The following is a 25,105-nucleotide window of genomic DNA, read 5'->3' as shown; positions in this document are numbered from 1 at the left end:
GATAGTAAAATAGAAGTTTCCTGACCTATAGGTAGGTCAGAAGAAGCTATGACAATCTCTTATGGGCCAGGGTCTCTAATTCAGCTTTTTCTAGGTAGTTAAGGAATCGGGGAGGGAGGAGAAGTTTCTCTTGAGCCTGAAGCTAAAATTGCCTTTAGCTCAAAGCAATCTGCATATCACTGAGGCACTCCTTCGGGGTACCTCCTTCTAGACCTCCACAATAGCATAGGAGAAATCTCATGAAAACGTTGGGAAAAGCAAAATGGTACACATCTCTACCCAGCTTTGAAAGAATATTGTTGTAGATCATTGAATTGAGAAATGAGCTCACTCGCCCGCCAATATAGATTAGATGGTCCATTAATACGATGAACCCCCGGAAACCATGTTCTCCCAAAGCGGAAGAAGCCATTGAAAGTTGAGAGTAGTTGATACATGAGAGGGAGTTGTTTGTAGATATTTCAGTAATGATGAAGAAAATAAACCTTGCCCTAACCAGTTTGGCCCAGTGGATAGAGCGTCGGCCTGCGGACTGAAGGGTCCCAGGTTCGATTCCGGTCAAGGGCATGTACCTTGATTGCGGGCACATCCCCAGTGGGGGGTGTGCAGGAGGCAGCTGATCGGTGTTTCTCTCTCATCTATGTTTCTAACTCTCTATCCTTCTCCCTTCCTCTCTGTAAAAAAATCAATGAAGTATATTAAAAAAAAAAAAAGAAAGAAACCTTTTCTAATGTTGCTTTTAAAAATACTATATTTGATAAAATAACTGGTAGATTACTTTCATTTAAAAATGTATAGATATCAAAGTATAGCTTCAGAAGCTATTAGAATTTCATTACCTGGTTTTACTTTAGATCCAACTTTTATTTTAAGGTGAGTTGTGATCCAGGAAGATATTTTATGATATATGGGCAAATAGTAAGTCTGTGTGAGCACTTTTAGACTGTCCTTTTATATACTTGTTTATTTGGTTACTTATTTACATATTATTTCCCCTCATTCTCTTCTAAAAAGTCTAATGTGGATTTTCCCAAACAGGAGTCCTCTGAAATCAGAGCTATCAGATGAAAGTGACTCGAACAGAAACCTCAGACAAGTAAGCAGGAAAAAGAAGAAGGAGAAAAAGAAGAAGAGGAAGCATCAGCACCACAAGAAAACCAAGAGAAAACGCGGGCAGTCCAGTAGCAGTGGGTCCGAACCAGACACTGACTCCGAAAAGGACAAATCCCCCAGAGGCCTCAGAGGCGGCAGCAGAGGACTGGAGACACTGAGGTAGGTGTCCTGCCTCAACACCTGTGATCTTCTAAATCTTTAATTTTTCTCCCCCGATTACTGCCATAACTTAAGCGCTTAAATGATTATTTAACTTTACTCAGTCAAACAAAGTCAAAAAATATCTCAACAAAGCTGGGGGAAAAATAGTTCTACCATCTTGTCAACATAAAGAAAAATTTTTAACAAATTAGGGTCATGATTTTGTTTGAGAAATGTTAGGCATGGTAATGATTATGTCAAAATCTGATTTAGACCAAAAAAAAATCCTTGGGAGTTTTGAAAGACGGCAAATGTGCACATGGTGAGCGTCTGGGCTAGTTCACTCGAAGGGGCCATTGGCTCCACATTTATCAGGAATAAGAGAATCGTCTTCTTCTCATTGTGCTGTATCTTCCTTTTAGTCACTTTCACCCCTCTGTGCACCCCCTCTCACACTGTTTGTTAAGGTTCATTATAGCCCTTAAAATAATAGTTGCTGTTGTTCTTATTTCACATTTTTTAGAACCACTGAGTTGGAGGTATAAGCTAGCTATGACCACAGTATTTCCTCTCCGGGGGCTTCACTGCTGTGCATCCTGGGCTGCTGCCTACCTCGAGGGCATTGTCCAAGTCCTTCTGCAGACGGTCACAGCGTAGGTCCTCACTGTCCCTGCTCCTCTCTGCTCCGTCTAACATCCCCCTTCATAGGGAGGCCCTTTGCCCAGAGGCAGGACAGTGAGTATGTGCTGAAAATACTTGAATTATCCCCTATTTAACTTTTTTTTTTCTTTGTTCATACGGTCGAGAAGAGAGAAAAGTTAAGCACCCGTCCATGGCATACTAAAAGTTTAGTGCTAGTAAGATTTCTGCGATTCTCGAGGGGTGATTTGCTTTTGTTGTATGCTCAGAAGTCCCACGATGCCAGTGAGAACTCTGTGTGGAGCAGAGTTTCAATTGGAGAGGCGGACGCCGCAGTCTTCAGGATCCTTCTGTTGTCTGACCGGTGGTGGAGGACATGCCGGCCTCTGACATGCCAGGTGTATTTAGCCCTCCGTGTGTTTCAGGCGCTCTCCCTGTAACCCACACTTGCTCTCGGAGGATAAATAAGGGGTCAAGCAAAAAGGTGGGAATTTCTGTGGGCAGGAGCCAGGCCCCCCTTGCTGACCATTGTTCCACCCGGCCTTGGCACAGGGCTTGATGCGTAGTAATACACACGCCGAATGCATTTTTGTTAAGCAAATGAGTGAGTATATTATTGACATTCTTGCTTTTTTGGCATGTCTTCAAAGAAAAATATATTAATCGTTATAGCGTCTGAAAATTCACTGTTAGCTACCTGTCCCTTTTTTAGCCGAGGCAGAAAAGCTTCAGAGGATTTCCTGAACACACACAGGAACCACCATTCGAACTGGAAAGATAGTTGTTTGCAGCCTGTGCTTAACCACAACAGAGGTGATCTTTGCAGCCTCCTGGTGGTTTTATGACCCAGACAGCATTTTTAAATTTGTTGATGTTTTGCAGAATATCCCCAATAAGATAAAAATAAAATGTTTTTGTCCTGTTTTACGTTCTTAGTATGACTGTCTGTAGTCTCTTTGTGGGAAGGTGACCTGGAAGAACTGTTTGTTTCCATATTGATTGGTGAGTTTGAGTCTTTCTGTGATGTCAGTAAAGTGGATTCATGGGGGGTAATACACCCTGTGGGTCTCTAGATCAAGGGACGACTTCCCTAGAGACTATAGCTTCTAATTGACCTTTGTTTCCTGGGATGACTTCTTCTTCACCTTCAGGTGGGAGGCAGATTCCTCCCTGCGCACAGCCCAGACCACATCCTGCTTCCTGACCTGAATACTCAGCAGGGGAGGGATTAGGGCTTGTTCACTCCCCAGGGATGGTCTGCTGCTGGCCCTTCCTTTTATTTTTTGTTTTACCCCCAGCTGGCTTTCCCTTTCTTTCTGGAAGGCATCCCTCTCTTTCCCTCCCTTGGCCTGACCCGTATGGTTTTCACTGACAGAAACCCCTCCACCGTGTTTCTGAAGGGGGATGTGTTATCATCACCCTGTTAACCGGAGACGTCATTGAACAGATATTTATTGAATTGCTACTTTGTGTCCCTGAAATACCATTCTCTTGTATTCCCAGCCAAGAATGATTTAGAAGCCTCCAGAATCCTCATTTCTGTCCGGGAGAGCTAAAAAGCAGGTGGGACAACAGTCAATGGCTGTTGCGACCTTTGGCAGCATCTGTCAGCAGCAGCATGAACTGATTTTCTTTAGAGGAGGAAAGGTGTGAGATGCCAGAAGCCTCCCCTCCCTCTCACTTGGCTCCTAGGGAAGTGGTTCCATTGGTATCTGAGCTGAAGGTCTGCCAGCTCACAGACTGGCGCAGAGGGATAAATCAGGGCCTTGTCTTACAGCGGGCGCACTCTGCCCTTCATGTAGGAGGTGGGTCCATGCAGGCAAAGCCGTGCTCAGAGCCCAGGCCAGAAAAGCAAGACTTAGACTTATCCCAAGTGACATCTGAGGCGGAACTATTCGCCACTGTGGCCTTTGTTGTTGTCATTGCTGAGTTTGGGGTTGGAATAAATAACCCAAGCACTTTCAAATAAGGTGAAGTAAGAGCCGCCCACCTTTTTTCTTTTCTTAAAGAAAAATCGCTTGTTTATGAATATATTTGACATTCAGGTTACAGTACTTTAAATGGAATACTTGGAAAAGAACACCTCCGTACCCTCAGGTAAGGTTCTGAGATGACTTGTTTTCTGGGAAAGTGCCGCTTAGTGTTGACAGGTTTGCTTTCTGTTTTAAACCTGCTTTTGCAGCAGGCCTCCTCTTCTCGTCTGTATGGCATGTACGCATTTTGGGCACCTGGTTCCCTTGATGCCGTGTGGGGTTTGAAACGTGTAACTTCCATGTTGCTGCAAATGTGAAATGTTAATGGAAGGTTGTTAAGTGCCTCTCCCTTTTTCTTCTTCACCTTCCCTTGTCCCATAGCCAAGAAAAGAACGCTGCTGCTGCTGCTGCTGGGCCCCGCTGTGTTTGGCTTGAGGACATCCAGGCTCTGACAGGAGAAACCTTCAGAACAGATAAGAAACCAGACCCTGCAAACTGGGAGTATAAGTCTCTCTACCGAGGAGATATTGCCAGGTACCCATCCTACCTTTTCCTGACTTTCTCTGGTGGGAAGTCACTTCTCTCTCCTGAACTCTCTCAGCCTGTCTCTGGCGGGCCGGCCACACCCATCCTCTTGTAGATTCTGTTGGGTTTTTGTCCATTGCTAAGTTCTTTAGGCGTATCTTATCTTACATTCTTAAATGACAACTTAAAACTTGAGATCAGGATTCAGGTCGGATTAATCGTATTTATCCATGGTGCTTGGGGAACAGTGCCTGGCATAATAGGTGTTCAGTAAGTATTTGTTGCATGAATGAATCTAAAAATACCGTGAAATAATTGTGACAAACTATCTGGAAACCATTTGATCTAACCCAGCGGTTCTCAACCTGTGGGTCGCGACCCCTTGGGGGTCAAACGACCCTTTCACAGGGGTTGGCTAAGACCATCAGAAAACACATATATAATTACTTATTGTTTTTGTGATTAATCACTATGCTTTAATTATGTTTAATTTGTAACAATGGAAATAACATCCTGCATATCAGATATTTACATTACGATTCATAACAGTAGCAAAATTACAGTTATGAAGTAGCAACAAAAATAATTTTATGGTTGGGGGTCACCACAACATGAGGAACTGTATGGAAGGGTCGTGGCATTAGGAAGGTTGAGAACCACTGCTCTAACCTATATGCCATTTTAAAAAGTTGCAAAAGCCTTTTATTTATCCATCTGCCACTCCCATTTTAAAAATGACCTTAAATGGTAATGACTTTTCCAAAATGTTTTCACCATACATCACTAGATAATCATAAGACAGGTGATGATATTTGCTTCAGTAATGAGTTTAAGCTTTTCTCCTCTAATCTGTTAATAAAAAATATTTGAATACTTATTAAACCTTTTAGGTACTTAGTGCTTTGTGAGACACTGTTGGGAACATAAAGAACAATAATATACAATCTCTGTTCCCAAGCAGCTCACAGGTAATCAAAAGAGAAGGTAGAGAATCATGGGATATAAGGCCAAGAGGTCCTGTCCAGTTAATAGGATTCTCTGATAAATGATAAATTGGCTACAACCTAAATGTCCTGGAAATTGTTAGATAAACTATGGCATACCCCTCTAAATGGACCAGTTCAAAGCCAATAAAAATTACATATATTAAGACTAATAGTGTGGGAAAATACTTAAAAAATAGGAAGAAAAGTCTGAAGCTTTATAACTATTTTAATATGGGTTGTGTATATATACATATAAATCTATACATACCCATATGTCTGAAAGAAGATGCTTAAAAATATGGACCAGTAATATTATTTTTTCTCCTTTATCATTTTCATCTAATTTGTTATGAAATGCAGCTATTAAAATTAGTTTTACAAAATGCAGTTTTAAATTCGGAAAACTCAGTAAACCTGTTTTGGATATATGAATTTCTAAAATATTCATTTTTAGTGAAAATAAAATAGTAATTAAGGACAAAAAAACTAGTTTTTTACTTAAAATTTGTTCCTTGGGGAATGATAGGCTCATTTAGAGCAATTGTAGCACTATTTTATCTCCTCACCCTATTGTTAAAGTTGTTTTTAACTCATAAATGGAACGGAGAGAGGTTCTTTGGAGATAATCTAGGAGAAGCTGGGGGAGAGGATGAAGAGAAGGGTTTGAGAGACAGCTCGTACGTGTGTGTGATACACTCTTCCCCAAAGTGGACTCACTGCACCTGGGCAGCGAGGGAGCACAGGCAAGCAGAGAGCTTCTCGGGTACCTGTTGACAGTGGGAAGCCAGTGAGGTGCTGGCTCAGCCACAGGGGGAGGGGGCAGAGCTCCCGGGAGTTGGGAGTTGATAGAAGATGGCAGCGGGTCTCTCCTGCCTTTTCTCTCCTTGGCACTTTATTATGAAAATGTAAAAAAATACAGCGAAGTTGGAAGGATTTTACAGTGAACACTCATATACCTGCCCCCTACATTCTTTCATCTTATCCTATATAATAAAAGGCTAATATGCAAATTGTCCCCTCGGGAGTTCAACCGGGAAACCGGGAGCTGGATTGCTTGCTATGACATGCGCTAACCACCAGGGAGCGGTGTGGAACATGGCAAGTGACCAGCGGTGGCGGTGGGGTGCTGAGAAAGCGAGGGTGGTGGATGGGCTGCGAGGGAAGGAGGAGGCGGGGAGGCGGGGAGGCAGGGAACCTGATCAGCCCTGATCGCTGGGCAGGCCTAGGAACCCTACGTGTGCATGAATTTCATGCACCGGGCCTCTAGTTTTATTATATTTGCCTTATCATATATCTGTCCATTCATTCATTAACCCATATTAGTTTTTGATGCATTTCAAAGTAAATTGACAACATCAATTTACTACCCCCTAAATACTTCAGCATGGATATCATTAACTATAGTCCAAGATTTGTTTCATTTATTTCTCTTTTGATTTAAAATTTGCATATATTGTAATACACAGATCTTCATTTGCTGAGGGTGACAGAGGGATGCACCTGGATAACCCAGACCTCTGTGGAAGGAGAGAACATCACTGTGACCCCAGAAAGTTTCCTCAGGCTCCTTTCCAGTCAGTCCACACCCCACCTCCCCCGAGGCCAACACCGTTCTAATTTTTTCCTATCAGTTAGCTTGGTCTCTTCTAGAATGTCTATTCAGTGGAATCAGATAGTGTGTACTCTTTCGTGTCTGGCTCCTTCCACTCAGCGAAATGGTTTTGAGCTTCATCCGTGTCGTGGCATTTACCACCATTTGTTTCTTCATTCTTCAGTTGGCAGACACCTGGACTCCCTCCAGTATTTGGCTGTTGTGAATAAGCTTATGAGAAGATTTGTGCACAAGTATTTGTGTAGACATGTGGTTTCCTTTTTCTTGGGTAAATACCTAGGAATAGAATTACTGGGTCATAGGGTAGGTCTATACTTAGTTTTCTAAAGAAACTGCCGGACCTTTTCCCAAAGTGCTTGTACCAGTGTATATTCCCATCGACAGCATATGGGGGTCCTGGTTACCCCGCAGATTACTCACCAACATTTGATATTGTCAGTCTTTTTAATTTTGGCTGTTTTGATGGGTATGTGGCCTATCTCTTCGTGGTTTTAATTTGCATTTCCTTGATGACTCATGATGTCCAACACTTTTTTCATGTGCTTATTGGCCGTTCATGTCTTCTTTTATGAGTTCTGTTCAGATCTTTTGCCCATTTTTAAATTGGGTTGTTTATATAACATGTATACAGAGAAGTGCACAGTTTTCCTGAGCTTTTGTGCAGCTAGTCGGTAGTCATGTGTTCCTAACTCTGGGGACGCCTACATGTTCCATAAAAGCATTTCAGAACCCAGCCTCTTTTCCTCCCGAGGAGAAAATAGCCAGATGTAATTTTATTTGACACACTTAGTTTCAGGATTAAAAAAGAATCTTAGACCTATATGTTATCTTTTTAAGTAGGGACACAGGACCACACTGAGGGAAAGGAGACAGATGACTTGGTGTCACCTGAGGTCTCAGTGTCCTTATTTAGGAACACTAAGGAGGGGATGATGGTTCCTGCCTTGCCTGTCGCCTGTGATTGTGATCAAACGACATAATGTAGGTGACAGGACTTGAACTACAAAGCTCCAGGGAAGTGTAAATTACCACCATCCAGGAGGCAGGCATGAGCTTAAATTCGTGAGACGTCAACGGAGACTTGAAGTGTTAGAGGAATAAGTTACATGGACAGAAAAAGTTCACTGCTAATCCTCCTATTTTCCTCAGTAGAGACAGTTTGAAGGTAAGGTGAATTTGCACATATGCACTTAACTTGCATAACAAGAGTTTTAAGTGTGATGAGCCTTCACCCATTCAGAGTTAGTGCACATATTTCCTCAATAACTTTTTCTTTTTCATACTTAAGATACAAGAGGAAAGGAGACTCCTGCCTTGGCATTAACCCTAAGAAGCAGTGCATATCCTGGGAGGGGGCTCCCACGGGGAAGAAGCGTGTGCACAAGCACATCGAGCGCTATTTCACGAAGAAGAACGTGGGGCTGATGAACGCTGACGGAGTCGCTGTGAGCAGTAAAACTGACCCTCCCTCGTCTGCGCCCCTCTCCTTCATCCCAGTGAAGGACTCGGACGATGTGGCTCCTCCTGTTACAACCTGGCTGAACCCTCTGGGGATTTATGATCAATCCACCACCCAGTGGTTACAGGGACAAGGTCCTTCGGAGCAGGAATCCAAGCAGCCAGACTCCCAGCCGGACCGTGAGGACGCGCTTCTCAAGGCCAGGGTGGAGGAGTTCAACCGGAGGGTGCGGGAGAGCCCTCGGGATACTCAGCTGTGGATGGCGTTCGTCGCTTTTCAGGTAAGCATCACCGTCCCCCTCCTGCCTCACATAGCACGGCAGTGCTCATGTTGGCAAAGCGATGTGCTCTGTGAGCTCCTAGGAGGAACCCAGGCACTGGGCATGTAAAGATGATTACGCTATAGCCCTTGCCCTGAGCGTGCCCAGAGTGCAGGGAGAAGACTGGCGTGTGAAGAGCCATGCATCTGGGGAGATAAACGCCTTCATGTGTAATTCGGGGATGGAGTGAGGGAGTGACTTGCCATAGAGAGTAAGAAAGGGTTTCCAAGAGAAGGTGAAATCTGAGCAGAATCTTGAGGGAAGAGTGGATGCTCACCAGGAGGGGGAGGCCTTGGGGAAGTGCAGACAGACCACGCGGAGAGCGCAGAATATGGAGAGAAGGGCTGCTCGTCGAGTTACCTCCTTAGGGCTACGTGCGCCCTTTCTAAAATACATGGGTTGTCTTAGTTCCGCCTACATCTTTTTGAACAACTTATACAGGAATATTTTGTCCCTCATTTGACCGTTTTAATGGTCAAGTTGATTCCAGAAAAGGATTTCAAGGCATTGCATGCTAGTTATTGATACATAAATCTAAGTTTTAAATGCCAATAGGCAGGTCAGTCAGGTGAAATAAATACAAGATCAGTATACGAGGTGGCACAGGTACCCCAGGAACTGAGCTGCCATTAGGAGAAATTGTGATACACTAGTGGTTATCAACAAAGCCCAAATAGCAGAGCCTTTTGAGAGATGAGGAACCCTCTGGGGCTTGTGAGTGGCTGCCTGGGCAGCTGCGATCCGGAGGTGCAGTTCCCCATGCATTTGTAAATGGGTGTTTTTGTTGTTGAGGACGAGGTCATGAGGAGCCCTGGCCTGTATGCCATCGAGGAAGGCGAGCAGGAGAAGCGGAAGCGGTCCCTGAAGCTCATCCTGGAGAAGAAGCTGGCCATTCTGGAGCGGGCCATCGACAGCAACCCGGGCAGCGTGGACCTGAAGCTCGCCAAGCTGAAGCTCTGCACGGAGTTCTGGGAGCCCTCCACGCTGGTCAAAGAGTGGCAGAAGCTGATATTCCTACACCCCAACAATACAGCCCTTTGGCAGAAATACCTTCTGTTTTGCCAGAGCCAGTTCAGCACCTTTTCAATATCAAAAATTCACAGCCTTTATGGGAAGTGCTTGAGTACACTGTCTGCTGTGAAGGACGGCAGCATCTTGTCTCACCCTGAGCTGCCTGGCACCGAGGAGGCCGTGTTTGGTAAGGAGATGGTGACCAGAACCATTTACATGAGAGGAATGATGTTGCCTTTTTTTTTTTTTTAAATTAAAGGAGAGAGAGGGAGAGATAGAAACATCAGTGATGAGAGAATCGTTGATTGGCTGCCTCCTGCATGCCTCCTCCTGGGGATTGAGCCCACAACCTGAGCAGGTGCCCTCGCTGGGAATTGAACCGTGACCTGGTTCATGGGTCAGTGCTCAACCACTGAGCCACACCTGTTGGGCAGGGAATAATGCTTTTGACTTTCATTGAAAATGAAGATTTATTTTAGAAGAGTCGAAGTTGATAAACCTGATTGATACATTGATAAAATTGATTAATCAAGAAAAAAACTATTATGACTCCTTTAGACCATGATGGATTCTCCCCCCTCCAGCTTCTTGGTGGTGGTGGTGGGGGCATTAGAGACAGTAGAGTTAGGAAATTATCCCTGGCCTAGAAGTTCCAACTTCTCTGGTTATTAACCAGGGAGGCACATAACTTTGGCTGCCAACGGCCTGGTCTGTTGAGGTACCTGTGCTGCTCATCACCTCCAGTCCTAGGGTTTCGGGCAGTAATGCTTGTGGGATGTCCTCACTGACTGGAAATCTTTGCATCAGTTTAGAGGTTACTGGGATTATATGGTTAGCCTTTTGGTGTGTCCCAAAGGAGCCTAGAATATAAATTTGTCCAGTAGTGACGTATCAGAGGCAGCACGTTATGCAGGAGCTAGAGAATGTCGCTCTTGACTTGAATCCTGGGCTTGCCCTTCAGTGGTTCTGGTATGACCTTGGATAAGTTCCTTAACCTGTTTAAGCTCTTGTTTCTCCCTCAGCAACGATAGTATGCTATCTGCTTACCGGGTTATATGGTGAAAATACTGTATATGGTGAATCTAGCTCAGTGGCTGGCACACCGCAGGCAGTTATTGGGTCAAAACCCTGCGATTACAGTGAACTTCTAAAGATGCAAATATATTGCTCTAGAACAGTGGTTCTCAATCTTGGCTGCACGTTAGAATCACCTGGGAATCTTTTTAAAATCCTGATTTCTGGGCCTCATCCTCCGGAAATTCTGTTTCTTTGTTACTAATGTTGTGGCCCCACCCCATAACAAAGAAACAGAATTTCTGGAGGATGAGGCCCAGAAATCAGGATTTTAAAAAGATTCCCAGGTGATTCTAATGTGCAGCCAAGGTTGAGAACCACTGCTCTAGAGAGAACAAGCATTTACACACTGGCATAACAAGCCTCGTGTGTGCTATCATTTGTGATATGCTCAACTAGCTCAACATGACTTAGTAAGTGGAATTGCACCACACTTAAGGCAAACTGAAATGTTCAAGCGTGGAACCTTGATTTGGTTACAGCTGACGCTGAGCATATGATGAAAATTGCTGGTGAATAATGCCATCTAGTGATCCACTGAGGATAGGTGTTGGCTTTCTGGTAAAAAAAAATGTACCACGCTATCCTTTTCTAGAAATCTTCTGTGGGCATAACTAGCATTTAAACAAGGGCCATAAGTAAAGGAAAAAAGGGACATTAGTGAGTCTTTGTATTGGGGGGGACTCGTTTTATCTCTCCATGGTTCTCCACCTTCATTGTGGAAGTTTCCTTGGATTGCTAGAATCTGTCTGAGAAACAATCCTTTGAGTTTTTGATAACAATATTCAGACCAACCTCTTGCCTTACATTTATGTATATGTAGTTTTCATTGTTAATATTTGTATTCTCTGGTGGTTTTATATAAAAATTAAATGAATATACTTTGATTACAGAGCTGTTGTGAGTCCTTTTAAATCAGGACATGTAGGTATCACAGCTTTGAAAATTCAGCAGTAACTGATTTCAGGGAGAAGATGTTCTCGGTGTTTTACTGTATCTTAGGAATCAGGTTGTTTTTCCTCGATGGTGTTAACCAGAGTTCTCTGCCGCGTTCAGCGCTCTTTCTTCAGCAGTGCCACTTCCTGCGCCAGGCCGGGCACGCGGAGAAGGCCGTCTCCTTGTTCCAGGCCATGGTCGACTTCACCTTCTTCAAACCCGACAGCGTGAAAGACCTGCCCACCAGAGGGCAGGTAGGAGCTCCGCTTTCCTTTCTGTCCGCCCTTTTCCCCTCCCCCTCTTTCCTTCCCTGCTCCTCTCTCTTTTGGGGCGAGGGATGGATCATGGGAGGTGATGGTGGTGTTTTTTTTTAAATCCTCACCTGAGGATATTTTTCCATTGATTTTTAGAGAGAGTGAGAGAGGGAGAGACAGAGAGAAACACTGATGTGAGAGAGACACATTGATTGGTTACCTCCTGCATGCCCATGACCAGGGCTGGGAGCCTGCAACCGAGGTACATGCCCTTGACTGGAATCGAACCCAGGACCCTTCAGTCCACAGGTTGATGCTCTATCCACTCAGCCAAACCAGCTAGGGCGGTGGTGGTAGTATTTTTAAAATACCATATCTTCCTTTGTATCATTTGTATCAGACCTGCTGAGGACTGTTTCTCAGGTAGATTCTAGCAATCCAAGGAAACGTCCATGATGAAGGTGGAGAACCATGGAGAGATAAACAAGAGTCCCCCCACCCCCCAATGTAAAGACTCACTTTGTCCCTTTTTCCCTACTTACGGCCCTTGTTTAAATGCTAGTTATGCCCACAGACAGGAAAACCATTGTCTTGCCTACTTTAGTGCGTTCTGAGGTGAGTCTTTTGTAACTTCCCCTCGTAACCTTGTCACTGCTCCCATCTTCGCTGGAGTTGCCAAGGGAATGCCATGCTGGTGCTTTGCCAGCACCAATCCTAATTGGGGGAGGGTTAGTCATTCAGGTGACAGGTGAGCGTGGCCAGTATTTGTGATGTGAAGCAGTAAGAAAACCCTATTACAGAGCTATTCAATAAGAAAGCCTTTTCCCTTTTCCGTGGAAGATAACCCGGTTTCCTGTTCTGCAAAGGGTATGGTGGAGAGGGATAGGATATCTGAATTCATGGTGACCTTTCAGAGGTCTTTCTCGAGAGGCCTAGGTCTCCATCTTGTAGAATTTTTTTGAATTGCCTATAAAGACTTTTTACCATCATTTCTTTCCCACTAGAAAAAACACAGGATTTTATTGTTCTCCTGTTGAAGGGCAGGGCTTTGCAGGACGGGGGAGTGAATTTTGACAGCAGGGAGGAACCCCTACTTGCCAGTGATGAGTGGGTTCCGCAGGACCACAAAGGCCAAGTCCCTGCGCAGGTTCCTTGTGGACTGGCTTGGACTTCTTGCCTCGCCACTCTCGGGGCCCTCGGTCCACATCTCCTTCACTTCTCCAGCACCGTGTCGCAGTGCCTGTCAAGCCATCACTCGGCCCAGGAGCTTCTTGTTGTTGCGACAGTTGTTGAGCACCTGGGTTGTTCTTGACCGACTGCGTGAGCACGGAGTGTTAAGCTCTCCCTCCTCTGCTTCTGCAGCTCCTCCTGGGTCATCTCACTGGGGCCGTGGAGAAGCTCATGGGGGCGTGGTTGCCTCTCAAAACGCTCCCATTCTCTGCATTGCGTCGGCCTCGGAAGAGAAATATCATTATTATTTTTATCTATTTTTTTTCCAGACAAAGTTGGGTTAAAGAATATTGGTGGATATTGGGATAACTGATTATTCGTATAGTAAGCCAGATAACAGTTATTTTAAGACATACTTTGCTACTTATGAGTATGCTGTGCTACAGCAGTGATTCTTAGCCAGCTCTGCAGAGCATGGGGTGTGTGGTCGGGGCTCAAGGTCAGGGTCAGGGTCATGCTCATGCCCACCCCTTTGCTGACACTCGCAGTCTGATGAGAGCTGTTTCTCATGGGGCTCAGGGGCGGGCCCTGGCCAGGACTGTGGGCATCGGCAACCTCTCTGATGTGTCAGGAGAGCCTGATCCAAGCTCTTGGGGTTAACAGCACAGGTAACTGCAAAGTATTTACATGACAACCTTGAAATAAAGCTTTTTATTTAGTGACTTTCTGTATCTCTGAGTAAGTCGTCACCATAAGCAGGCAGAGTCTGGTATTACTAGTCTGTGTTTCTGTGGAATAAATAAATTGGTTATAACCATTTATCACACTTTAAAAAACCCCCCTTTTTTTTTTTGAGTAAATAAAACCTGTAAAGAGGGAGTGTAGCGAGGCTGGCGTGGCTCAGTGGTTGAGCATCGACCTATGAACCAGGAGGTCACAGTTCGATTCCTGGTCAGGGCATATGCCCCAGCTTCGGGCTCAATCCCCATTAGGGGGCATGCAGGAGGCAGCCAATCAGTATTCTCTCTCATCATTAATGTTTCTACCTTACTCTCCCTCTCCCTTCCTCTCTGAAATCAATTAAAAAATAAAATATAAATGTAAAAACAGAGGGAGTGTAGTCTTCCCAGTTCCCTTCCTGAGGTGGCTGACGTGTGCTCAGCATCCAGGGCCCATGTCATGCTGGCCGCCCTGCCTTTGTGGCTCTCCTGGACACCGCCCTCCCTGGCGTGCGAGGCACTTCTGGGCTCAGGCTGGATAATCCTGCGGCTCCTGGCCCCCGTGTGCCTGTTCAAAGCCTGGTATCCTCTTCAAAGGTTCCTTACAAAGCTCCCATGGAGCCAGTTACTGGCTCTCTTATAAAGTCCTTACTGTGGATTGATAGCATGATCGCTTCCTGTTCCTTGCTGTGTCCACATTCTGTTCCATGTGGAATTGCTGCCACTGAACTGGTTACCATGCACTGAGGACCTAGTGTCCAGATGAGTGAGGAGGGGCCAGGCTTGCAGCCCTGTTCATTCGTTGGGTGCCTGCCATGTTCAGCTCTGCGCCAGCAAGTGTTTATTGAGTCCCTACTAGGTGCTGGGCGCTGTGCCAGCTGTTAGGAGCAGGTAGTTGAGACGTGGCCATGTCCTCAAGACCTCAGCGTCTGTCCTGATGGAACCTTGGCTCCCCTTCCCCTCAGCAGGTCTCGAAAGCAGCGTGACTCCGGGTACCAGTTAGGGGGCCTGCAGTGCCAGTGCTTCCTGTGAGACTGGCCAACCAGGGTCAGAACTAGAAAGCCGTTCTGCTCCTCCCCTTCTCAAAGACCTAGGCCAGTCTTTGTAACCCAATCTTGGACGTGTCATCCCATCACTTTTTGCCATATTCTTGGTCCAGCCCATACCAAGGGTGTGAATCCCATAGCCTGAGGGCTACCATAGAGGCCCCCCACCCTCCACTAGATAATTACATTTTCTGTTTGGGGTGTGTGTTATATCTACTTCAGGACTGATGACGGGCAAGGCTTCACGAAGCATAGCCCCTCTTAGGCCAGCCCGCACTTAATTTGCCTGGCGACTCAGCAGATTTGTACAAGTTGGGCTAACCTCCATGTCTTACATCTGAACAGGTGGAGTTCTTTGAGCCCTTTTGGGACAGCGGAGAGCCCCGGGCTGGGGAGAAGGGCGCCCGAGGCTGGAGAGCGTGGATGCACCAGCAGGAGCGGGGCGGCTGGGTGGTCATCAACCCAGGTAAGGCCCTCGCAGCACGCGTGTGAGTTTTCCTTCTGGGACTTGTTTGTACGTCATCATGATTAGTAGTTTATATGTAGAAGCCATTAGCAGTAGCTTAGGAACATTGTACAAATGTCAATGTCAAAAGTACATTAAGTAGATGTCCCAGGAGCATAGACTGTTTTCCTCTTGCAGTGCTTCTCAACCTTCTGGCCCTTTAAATACAGTTCCTCATGTTGTGACCCAACCATAAAATTATTTTTGTTGCTACTTCATAACTGTAATGTTGCTACTGTTGTGAATCGTAATGTAAATACCTGATATGCAGGATGGTCTTAGGCAACCCCTGTGAAAGGGTCGTTCGACCACCAAAGGGGTCGCGACCCACAGGTTGAGAACCGCTGTTTTAGAGCCTTTGAAGCAGATGACCCCTCTCTGCATCACGCTTGCAGGTTTTGAGTTCTCTCAGGGGAAATGCTTCATTTTTCCTTTTCAGGCTTCTGAAGACCTGATCTTATTGCTAATCCCCACCCCCATTTCAGTGTGTATTTAAGACGGTCTTTTTGTTTTCTTGGCAGTGTCCAGATCATTTGAAAATACATGCCTTTTAAGGACTACTATAAAATAATTATTAACTAGCACTTCTATAAATGTCATTCTAAATGACTCAAAGTACTTTCCAGAGTTACCCTCTAAAACAGCCCTGACCGGTAGAAATATAACTCAAGCACATGCGTAACTTCACATTCTCTAGTAGCCACCTAAAACAAGCAAAAAGAAAAGAGGGGCAATTAATTCTGATAACGTGTTTTGTCTAACCTAGTAGTAAAAACATTAATGTTTCAACATTTAATCAACATTAAGAAACGAATGAGGTATTTTGCATGTTTCCCCATACGAACTCTTTGAAATCTGGTGTGTATTTTTCCTTTATAGCACATCTCAGTTCAGACCGGCCACTTTCTGGGGCTTGGTAGTCACATGTTAACGCTACTGTTTTGGCCAGTGCAGCTCTTAGCTCTTCGGGAATTGCTTCACTCACCTGGTTTCTTGCACGTGTGAGGGAGAAAGCGGTGGATGGGCGCTCACCAGGCTCGGCCAGCCTCTTTTCACCGGTGTCACCTTCCAGCGTTCATCTGAGAAATGAACACTTGGGATTGGCTGTGATCTGCCTGGCAGTGCAGAGCTGCAGGCCAAGTGGCATGTCTGTCGCCTCTTAGGCGGGGCCCTTCAGGTGTCTGGGGTAACTTTGCCAGCACTTGTTTTCTGTGTAACTTTGAAGATTGTTTTTTTTCCCCCCCGCTTAGCATAGTTCCCCTGAGATTCAGCCAAATTGTTGTGTGTGTCAATAGTTCATTCATATTTATTGCCCAGTAATGTCCATGACATAGCTGTACCAGTTTGTGTATGTTGTCTCCAGTTTAGGGCTGTTGTGAATAAAGCTTTGCTGTGGGCATTAGTGGATAGGGTTGTGTGTGAACATAGGTTTCCATGTTTCTGGCATCTGCACCTAAAAGTGCAATTGCTGGGCCTGATGGTGAGTGCATGTTTAATTTTATAAGAAACTGCCAAACTTTTCCAAGTGGCGGTACCATTTTACATGCCCTGTTTGTTTCTGTTTAAATGTGGAACTTTGCAGGTGATTCAACTCTTCTCCTCTTCCATTCTGCCTGCTCAGAGTCAGGAAACAGTGAAGTAGAGGCTATCACTGAAGGATAAAGGCTATCACTGAAGGATGTCTTGAATTGACATTTTTTGAAAGACATGAACATAGGTCATAATCGTAAGGTCACTGGCTAAAAATTCTGATGGCTTAAGAAAATCTAAACCAATGTTGTCATTAAGTGTCACTTAGTACTCTAGAATGATGTTGTCCAGTAGCAGCCACTAGCCATGTGTGGCTATTTTAATTAAAGTTAATTAAAATGGAATAAAATTAAAAACTCATTTCTTCTACCAGCTACATTTCAAGTGCCCTGTGGTGGTGGCTGCTCTGTCAGACAGCACAGATATGGAACGTTTGATCACCACAGAGAGTTGTGTTGGTCAGCACTGTTCTAGAATATGTGTTCTCATTTTCATTGGTGTGATAGTGTTAAAAATCATTTGATTTCAGCAGCTGACCTACCGCTGCTGGGGGGACCTTGATTGTGATTACAGGAGAGCCCATCGGTAAAGGCCACTGAGCCTTGCAGAGGCTGGGCCTAGGTAGCTCTTACCCATCTTGGCATTCCAGGGGCCACCACAGTGGCTGGCATCCAGGTTGATTGGGTGTTGATGGTGATGGTTTTATTTGCTGGCTAGTGAGCTGGAAGTTTTGTTCTTGCCTAGATGATGATGATGATGAACCAGAAGAGGATGACCAGGACATCAGAGATAAGACCCTGCCCAGGTGGCAGATCTGGCTTGCTGCTGAGCGGTCCCGAGACCAGAGGCACTGGCGGCCGTGGCGGCCTGATAAGACCAAGAAGCAAACGGAGGAAGACTGTGAGGATCCAGAGAGACAGGCAAGTACCCCACCCCAGGAGGGCGCCAGCCATGGGGTCTTTGCCTTCTCCCCATCCCCATTGGGTTTGGTGCCCAAAGAAGGTGTTGGGCTCTCAGAGCACTTGCCTGGCTTAGGAGATGCTAGCCTGGCTCTTGTTCTTGTCTGGAAACTTCCCTCTCACTGAAAACCAGGGTAGAATGTCATTGGCTGCTGGTGATGTGGGAGCTGAGCGGCACTTGACCAGGTAGTTCCTGCCCCTGAATAGGAGCGGTGGTCTTCCAGGTTGTTCAGTTACTTTTGCACATGGAAGCTGGAGGGCTCAGGGTTTAAAAACACAGAATCCCTGTCCTAGATTCTTTAACTGTGTCCACTTTCCCCGCCCTCCTTGTATCTTCAGAAAAATGGCCGATAGGTTTGACTCCAGAAGACAAGGGGGACTGGATGTAAGGCCGTTAGGGGACAGTCGGCGTACAGCTAGTCTTATTGGAGAGGGAACCAGCAGTCAGACGGCTGTGTGCCAGGCATTTAACTCACGTTGGCTCTGTTACCGCCGTTGCTGTGTGACTGGTACATGCTGCTCTGTCTCATGGCCGCAGCATGATAATAAAGGAAAAGATTCTCTTTTGATACCTGGAATTGACCCAGTTTCACAAGATACATTTTATATTGCTTGGAATAAAGTATAATAAGTATATGTTATGTAACATGGTAGTATGGACTCAGAGTAGGGAGGCTTGTCAGCTTTGGAATGGTTTGTTGTCTGTGACCCTCCCTACCTGTTACATGCCTCGAGGGTGGAGCTGTTTGCCTGTTTTCTTCACTGCTGAGCCCTCAGTGCTCGGTGAGGGGACTGCCATGAGGCGAGTGTGCACGTGAGCTCCCTCTCCTGGCTGTAGCTGGAAGGTTCAGGGAGGACTGGGGTCTTTCTGTGGCGGTTGGGGGTTTTGCAGAGTTCATTACCCTTCCAGAGTCAGTTCTCAAGGCTCAAAATCTGGGCAGTTTCCTGGAAGCTCATTTCTGGAGCACACCACTGCTGCCCGCAGTTTCTTGTCACTTAGCTTTCTCAACTCCAAGCCTGGAGATTTCTGATTGACGGATGGTTTTGATTAGTTGACTCCAGGTAGTCCTTTGCTCAGAGCCACAAAGACCTCAGATGTGCAGGACCTTGGAACAAAGGGTAGTCTCCGTGGTCTTACATTTTAAAGTTTACCTGAAGTCAGCCACGAACACTCACTGTTGGTATTAGGTTCTTAAAACTGCTCTCCTTCTTCCCTTACCTTCCTGCTGTTTATCTATTTTTTTAGCACATTTTTCATTTCCTGAAGCAATTTCGTACCAGAAAAACACAGAACAATAAAGTTATTCTTCTATCTTAAAAAAAATTTACACTTGTGACTACAAAGCAATTATGTGTCCTTTCAGAAGTGAATGATTCTAGATTTTCTATGAATCCAACAGGATATTTTGAAAATTTTTGGCTCCAGCCTGCTCATGGGCCTCCCTCCTTCTGAGAATCTCAGGAGTGTGGGAGTCCCACCAGCACTGCAAACCTCTCCTGCAGCGCTCTGGGTCGCCTGGAGAGCCTCTAGCTTTTTGGCATCTTGCAGAAAATCTAGCTCCTGCCTGTTTAAAATTGTCTGTTGTTGAATCATTATGCAATCATGTGGAGAGGACAGTGGGAGAATTGGGATGGTTTTCTGTTTCTTACAATAGATAAACAAACCGAGCTCCTGAGCAGGTCCCTTTGTCTTCGTTGCAGGTGCTGTTTGATGATATCGGACAATCTCTAATCCGACTTTCCAGCCAGGCTCTTCAGTTCCAGCTGATTGTGGCCTTTCTGCAGTTCTTGGGTGTGCCTGCTGGCTTCAGCCCTCCAGCCTCCTGCCTCTACCTGGCCATGGATGAGAACAGCATCTTCGATAACGGACTTTATGACGAACAGCCATTGACTTTCCTCAACCTTTCCTTTTCTGGCGTCAGCTGTGTTGGTCGCATGGACCAGTTGGGCTGCCGGCGCTGGACCCGGGGTCACGGCCGAGAGGGCGAGGAGTTCATCCGCAACATCTTCCACCTGGTGATGCCTTTGTTTTCCGGCAGGGAGAGGTCCCAGCTCTGCTCCTCCTGGCTACGGTACGAGATCGCAAAGGTAACTCCGGCCCCTCCACCCTGCGTGGGGACTTCCTTTTGTGTCTATTTATAAAGGCTCTTGGTGTTCTTCAGGGTCCGGGGCCACAGCACCTCCTTCGGGGACCCTAACGGCACCTGGTGTGTGGCTGCCCTTTTAGAGGCCTTAATATTAAAGTATTTCTTCTAAAGCTGCAGTAAGAGGAACGTAGGAATGACTGGGCTATTTGTGTTGATTCTTGTGTCACCAGATGCCTGTGATTATGTGAGCTCTTAGTGTTAAGAACCAAGCTTAAGCTTAAGCAGGGTTAGAGGATTTAGAGGCTTATTAAAATAGATAAAATAAGCTACTTACCCTGCTCTCTTATCTATGTATCTGCTAGAAATTTGTCTAGAATAGACTCTTCTGCCCTCTGCTGGCCAAAGTTAGTATAGAATCTTAACCCCCAAAGTTGTGACATTTTAACTACAGATTGTACACACTAGGTTGTATTATCTCTATATATAAAAGGCTAAGTGTCCTCCCAGCCGGTTGCTATGATACGCACTGACCACCACAGGACAGACAACACAGGAGCTGCCATGACACACACTGGCCATTTAAAAATAAATGGCATCATGGACCTGGAGCCCACAAAGCAACACTCAGCCTCCCCCAAATGGGACACAGGCCCCGCCACCACCCCGGAGCAACACCCCACCAAATCGCAGCCAACGCTGCCAAGACCCCATGGCGCAAAATGCGGCCCACAGCCCAGCCCAGCCCAGAAATGGTCTCTGTGGGCGCCAGGTAATGACGTCACATAGCAACGCCCAGCTTCTTCTCCCTCGTGACTAGCCTCCTTGGAGTTTCTTTAGCCCAGGAATATGACTTGCTTTATAGCCAGGTGCAAACATTTCACACTGTAACCAAATGTCTGTGAGGCGTTGTCCCGTGTCTCATCTCATTTGATCCTCACAGAAGTCCTGGAGTAGGTAGATAGGAGACTCGGTGGAATCTTATTTTCTTTTCATTAGCCAGAAAACGGAGATTTAGAAAGCTTAGAAACTTGACCCAACTGAAAAAAAGAAAGAAATGGTGGACCTTGAAAATGACTTGTTTTTCTCACTGCGCAGAATGTAGTCAAACACTGCTGCAGTTAAATATTTTACCCTTTGTTCTTCCTGCGTGATCTACAACAATAATGTTTTGTGTTGATATTTACTGCTGTGTTGCTGACAGTTACCTGAAAGAAAAGTTGGGGTGCTTCACTGGGCTGGAAAAAGTTAAGCTACATCAGAAAGCAGGTCTAATTAAGCAAGTTTATCTATATATATAAAAGGCTAAGTTGACTCATGCATGTGCAATACATATAAAGTTCTCGCTGGCGCCAATCGCACGTGTGTGTTTCTGTCTGTCATTGTCAGTCTTGAATTTGGTTGACACTTCTATTGTAGAGAAAGGGCGAATAGCAATATTAAAGTATTTCTTCTAATTAATTTCCTTTCAATGTGCACGAATCTGTGCACCGGTTAAAGTATAAAATTGGGAGGCTGCCTCTTTGGAGAAGAACATTTAGGGTATGTGAGCCTTGTTTATAGCGGTTTCAGATGGAAACCGGGATGTTTCATATTGGGGTTCCTGTGGCCTTGGTAAAAAATCCTGATTTGTGCCTTGGCTAGTGTGCTCAGTGGTTAGAGCATCAGACCATGCTCCAAAAGGTCATGGGTTTGATTTCCAGTCAATAGCATGTACCTGGTTTGCAGGTTCGATCCCGGCCCCAGTCGGGGCGTGTGCGGTAGGCAACCAATTGATGTGTGTGTCTCACATCTATGTCTCTCTTTCTCTCTCCCCCCCCCCCCACCCTCTTTCCCTTCCACTCCCTCTAAAAATCAATAGAGGGAAAAAAAATCCTGATTTGTTTCCCAGATTAGAGAGCCTAAGTGTTCACCAGACACGTGGTGAAGGAAGAAAGTGTAGACGCCTCGTGTGGCTTTCTCAGGCTGGCAGTACCCCGGGTTGTTTAACATCATAGAGCACGTGGAGTTATTCTTTCCTTTTTACCTCTAGGTCATTTGGTGTCTGCACACTAAAAACAAGAAGAGGTTAAAATCACGAGGAAAGAACTGCAAAAAACTAGCCAAGAATCTCCTTAAGGAGCCAGAAAACTGCAACAATTTTTGCCTCTGGAAGCAGTATGCACATCTGGAATGGTTGCTTGGCAACACAGAGGACGCCAGAAAAGTTTTCGATACAGCGCTCAGCACGGCAGGGAGCGGGGAGCTGAAGGACCCTGAGGTCTGTGAGCTCAGTCTGCTCTATGCTGAGCTGGAGCTGGAGCTGGCGCCAGACACCAGAGTGGCCACGGCGGCCCGAGCTGTTCACATATTAACCAGGCTGGCTGAGAGCAGTCCCTATGGGCCCTACACTGGGCAGGTCCTGGCCATTCACATTTTGAAAGCTCGGAAGGCTTACGAGCACGCACTGCAGGACTGTCTGTGTGAGGGCCGCGTCTCCGACCCAGCTGCCACCGCCTCCCTTGACCGCCTCGTTAGTGTGGTTAAATGCTTTATGCTCTTCCAGTATTTGACCATAGGGATCGATGCCGCTGTGCAGATATATGAGCAGGTATTTGCAAAACTGAAGGGCGCTCTTTCCCCAGAGGACCCAGGCCTGGAGGCCAGTGCCTGCCCCCCAAGTGTGAGCAGCGTCCTCGAGGCCGTCACACTGATGCACACGAGCCTGCTCAGGTTCCACATGAAAGTCAGCGTGTACCCTCTGGCTCCTCTGCGGCAGGCGCTCTCAGAGGCTTTGAGCTTGTATCCGGGCAACCAGGTTCTTTGGAGGTCCTACGTTCAGCTTCAGAGCAAGTCCCACAGCGCCAGCAAGACCAGGAGGTTCTTCGGTGCCATCACCAGGTCTGCGGCACCCTTGGAGCCTTGGCTGTTTGCCATTGAAGCTGAGAAAATGAGGAAACAACTGGTGGAGACCGTCCAGAGGTAATCACGTTCCTCTTGTTTGTGTGTCCACCTTTATGGAACGTGTGCGTGTCCCCTGCCCTCTGAGCCTCGGCACAGAAATGCACACGGCCAGTGCTTGGCACACCGGGGTGGGTAGGGTTTATAGAAGAGACTGCAAAGAGCAGCACCCGCAGGTGAGGCTTCTGTGGCCGGCTTCCTGGCCATGCCTTCTGGGAGCCTAAGCCTTGCCGACGGTGGTGGGTGGGGATGGTCAGGCCTCAGTGTCTGAGACGCTGAGGGGAAAGCATGTGGGTAAGAGCCAGGCCTGGAGTTGGACTCCGGGTGCAAACCCCAGCTCTTCCATTCACCAGCTGTGACCTTGGACAGGCCACTTCGCCTCTCCGACAGGTTCCCGAGAAGCAAGGACTTGGTGTGTGACTTCTAGTCAGACTCGTGGTGGAGAAACCACGGAACCCTGGGCACTGCCTTCCTCTGGCTTTGGCGGAGCGCATCCCATCTGTACTCCGCACCCCCAGCACTCCCAGCTCTGAGGGATAGCCCTGCCCCTGACAGGCTGTGAGCCAGTTGCTGCTGACGTTCGTTGTCACGAACACATGCATCTCTGCCTCTGTGCCTCTTGTGATGTCAGTGAGAGAACTTGCGCCGGGGTTTCATGAGCCTTTGTCTTGCAGGGTAGATGGCAGAGAGGTCTACGCCACAATCCCTGAGACCGGCTTGACGCACCGGATCAGAGCCCTGTTTGAAAATGCGATCCGGAGTGAGCACGGCAGCCAGTGCCCCTTACTGTGGAGGATGTACTTGAGGTTTTTGGTAAGAAAGTACTTGGAGTTTTTGTTTTTTACGCAGAAAGTGCAGGTGTCCAGGGGCCCCGCGCGGGAAAGCTGGAGGCGCTTCCTTGTCCCTCGCCCTTGGACGGGGATAATGTCAGGGCTCCCGGGAGTTGCATGTAGCAGTTTTACTCGGTATTTGGTGGGAGGACAAGGAGGAGTAGTTGCTGGGCGTTTTGGTGTGAGGCTTCGGCAGTATTTAGGGACGGTTGTTGGCAGCCTCGGAGACTTTTACATGGAGACCATACCTGCAGCTCTGCCCCTTCGGCAGCTGTGACTTCAGTCCCGTGCCTGGTCCCAGTTAGTGCCCCGAGACGTTCCCAGGTGCCCGAGGAGACACACTTTCACCGTCACAGCCCCGCAGGGTCACAGGGTGCATGGGCGTCACCCACTGGTTAGATTTCAGCCGTGACGTAGGAACTGTACAAGGGTTGGGGTTTAAGATGAGGAAATTTAAAGGTGGACGCTGTAGTGAGAGGGAGCAGTCACATCCAAGGCCGTTGTAGAATAGGGAATTCCGAACGGAGGAAACCAGCGGTCTCATAGGCCTTCCCCTGGCTGAGACCCTCTGTACGGTCCAGCGGGAGTGTCTGTGGCCGGTTGACAAGCGCAGAGAGCGGGTCCCTCTGAGTCCAGCCAGCTCATAGAGGCACCTGGCTTGCGGTGCAGGACCTCTGAGTCTTGCAGACACGCTGGGTGAGAACTTGCCTTAGTAAACCTTCTTCCAAAAACGAGGGGAAAACATCTCAAGTTTAGTCAGTATTTTTGGAGAGGACATTGGAGTACACTGGCCCTGGCGTGCGATGCAGAGGTCTAGCCCCAGAACGGCGAGGCTCACGCCAGGGGGGAAGCAGGAGTGTTTAGCCAGAGGCTCTGTGGGGCGGGGGGGGGGGGGGGGGGGGACATGGGGAGGCTTGAACCTTTTATCACAGATGCTGGGTACAGCCCAAAGGTACAGTCTTGGTGATGGTGGACGTTAACCTGAAAACATGGAAGAGGAAGTGAGCGGGCCTTGGTGGGCAGAGCTCCCGAGGCACAGATCGGAGTCTCTAGATGCCATTGCCAGGGTTTCCGGGAGGTTGGTCAGCAACCCTCACTGGACGCCAAGTACCAGCCACCTGGCAGAGGCCTGGCGTCCCCTAGAAGGTTCTGGGAATGAGTCTGGAGGAGGTAGGTGGGTGGGTGCAAAGTCCAGAAACACTTAAGCTCCGCGAGCTTGGCTTGTGCCCACGAACAGCTGTGGACACCTGGCAGCCAGGGGAGCTGCCCGGTGGGCTGAG

At 47.0% G+C, this 25,105-nt stretch overlaps 1 protein-coding gene across 4 annotated transcripts in view; it reads left to right on the top strand.

Moving 5' to 3' along the window:
* Positions 1-25,105, top strand: part of NRDE2 (NRDE-2, necessary for RNA interference, domain containing) — a 38,431-nt gene that overhangs the window by 9,290 nt on the left and 4,036 nt on the right. Inside the window, exons 3-12 of one of the 4 annotated variants that reach the window (XR_004968464.1) lie at positions 1,039-1,272; positions 4,248-4,400; positions 8,278-8,728; positions 9,560-9,965; positions 11,909-12,042; positions 15,323-15,443; positions 17,757-17,932; positions 19,673-20,059; positions 22,088-23,016; positions 23,675-23,808. Coding sequence is in view for 3 of the 4 variants with exons in the window: in XM_036315332.1 (XP_036171225.1) it covers positions 1,039-1,272; positions 4,248-4,400; positions 8,278-8,728; positions 9,560-9,965; positions 11,909-12,042; positions 15,323-15,443; positions 17,757-17,932; positions 19,673-20,059; positions 22,088-23,016; positions 23,670-24,102 (3,424 nt within the window). In the remaining variant the exon portion in view is untranslated. Of the gene's footprint in view, positions 1-1,038; positions 1,273-4,247; positions 4,401-8,277; positions 8,729-9,559; positions 9,966-11,908; positions 12,043-15,322; positions 15,444-17,756; positions 17,933-19,672; positions 20,060-22,087; positions 23,017-23,669; positions 24,693-25,105 lie in introns of those variants that run through there. The other 3 variants (XM_036315342.1, XM_036315332.1, XM_036315357.1) reach the window with 3 other exon arrangements.

The sequence above is a fragment of the Myotis myotis genome, unplaced genomic scaffold, assembly GCF_014108235.1.
Source record: "Myotis myotis isolate mMyoMyo1 unplaced genomic scaffold, mMyoMyo1.p scaffold_m19_p_1, whole genome shotgun sequence".
Classification (NCBI taxonomy): domain Eukaryota; kingdom Metazoa; phylum Chordata; class Mammalia; order Chiroptera; family Vespertilionidae; genus Myotis; species Myotis myotis.
The sequence above is the reverse complement of the archived record's forward strand: the minus strand, read 5'-3'. Positions and strand labels throughout refer to the sequence as shown.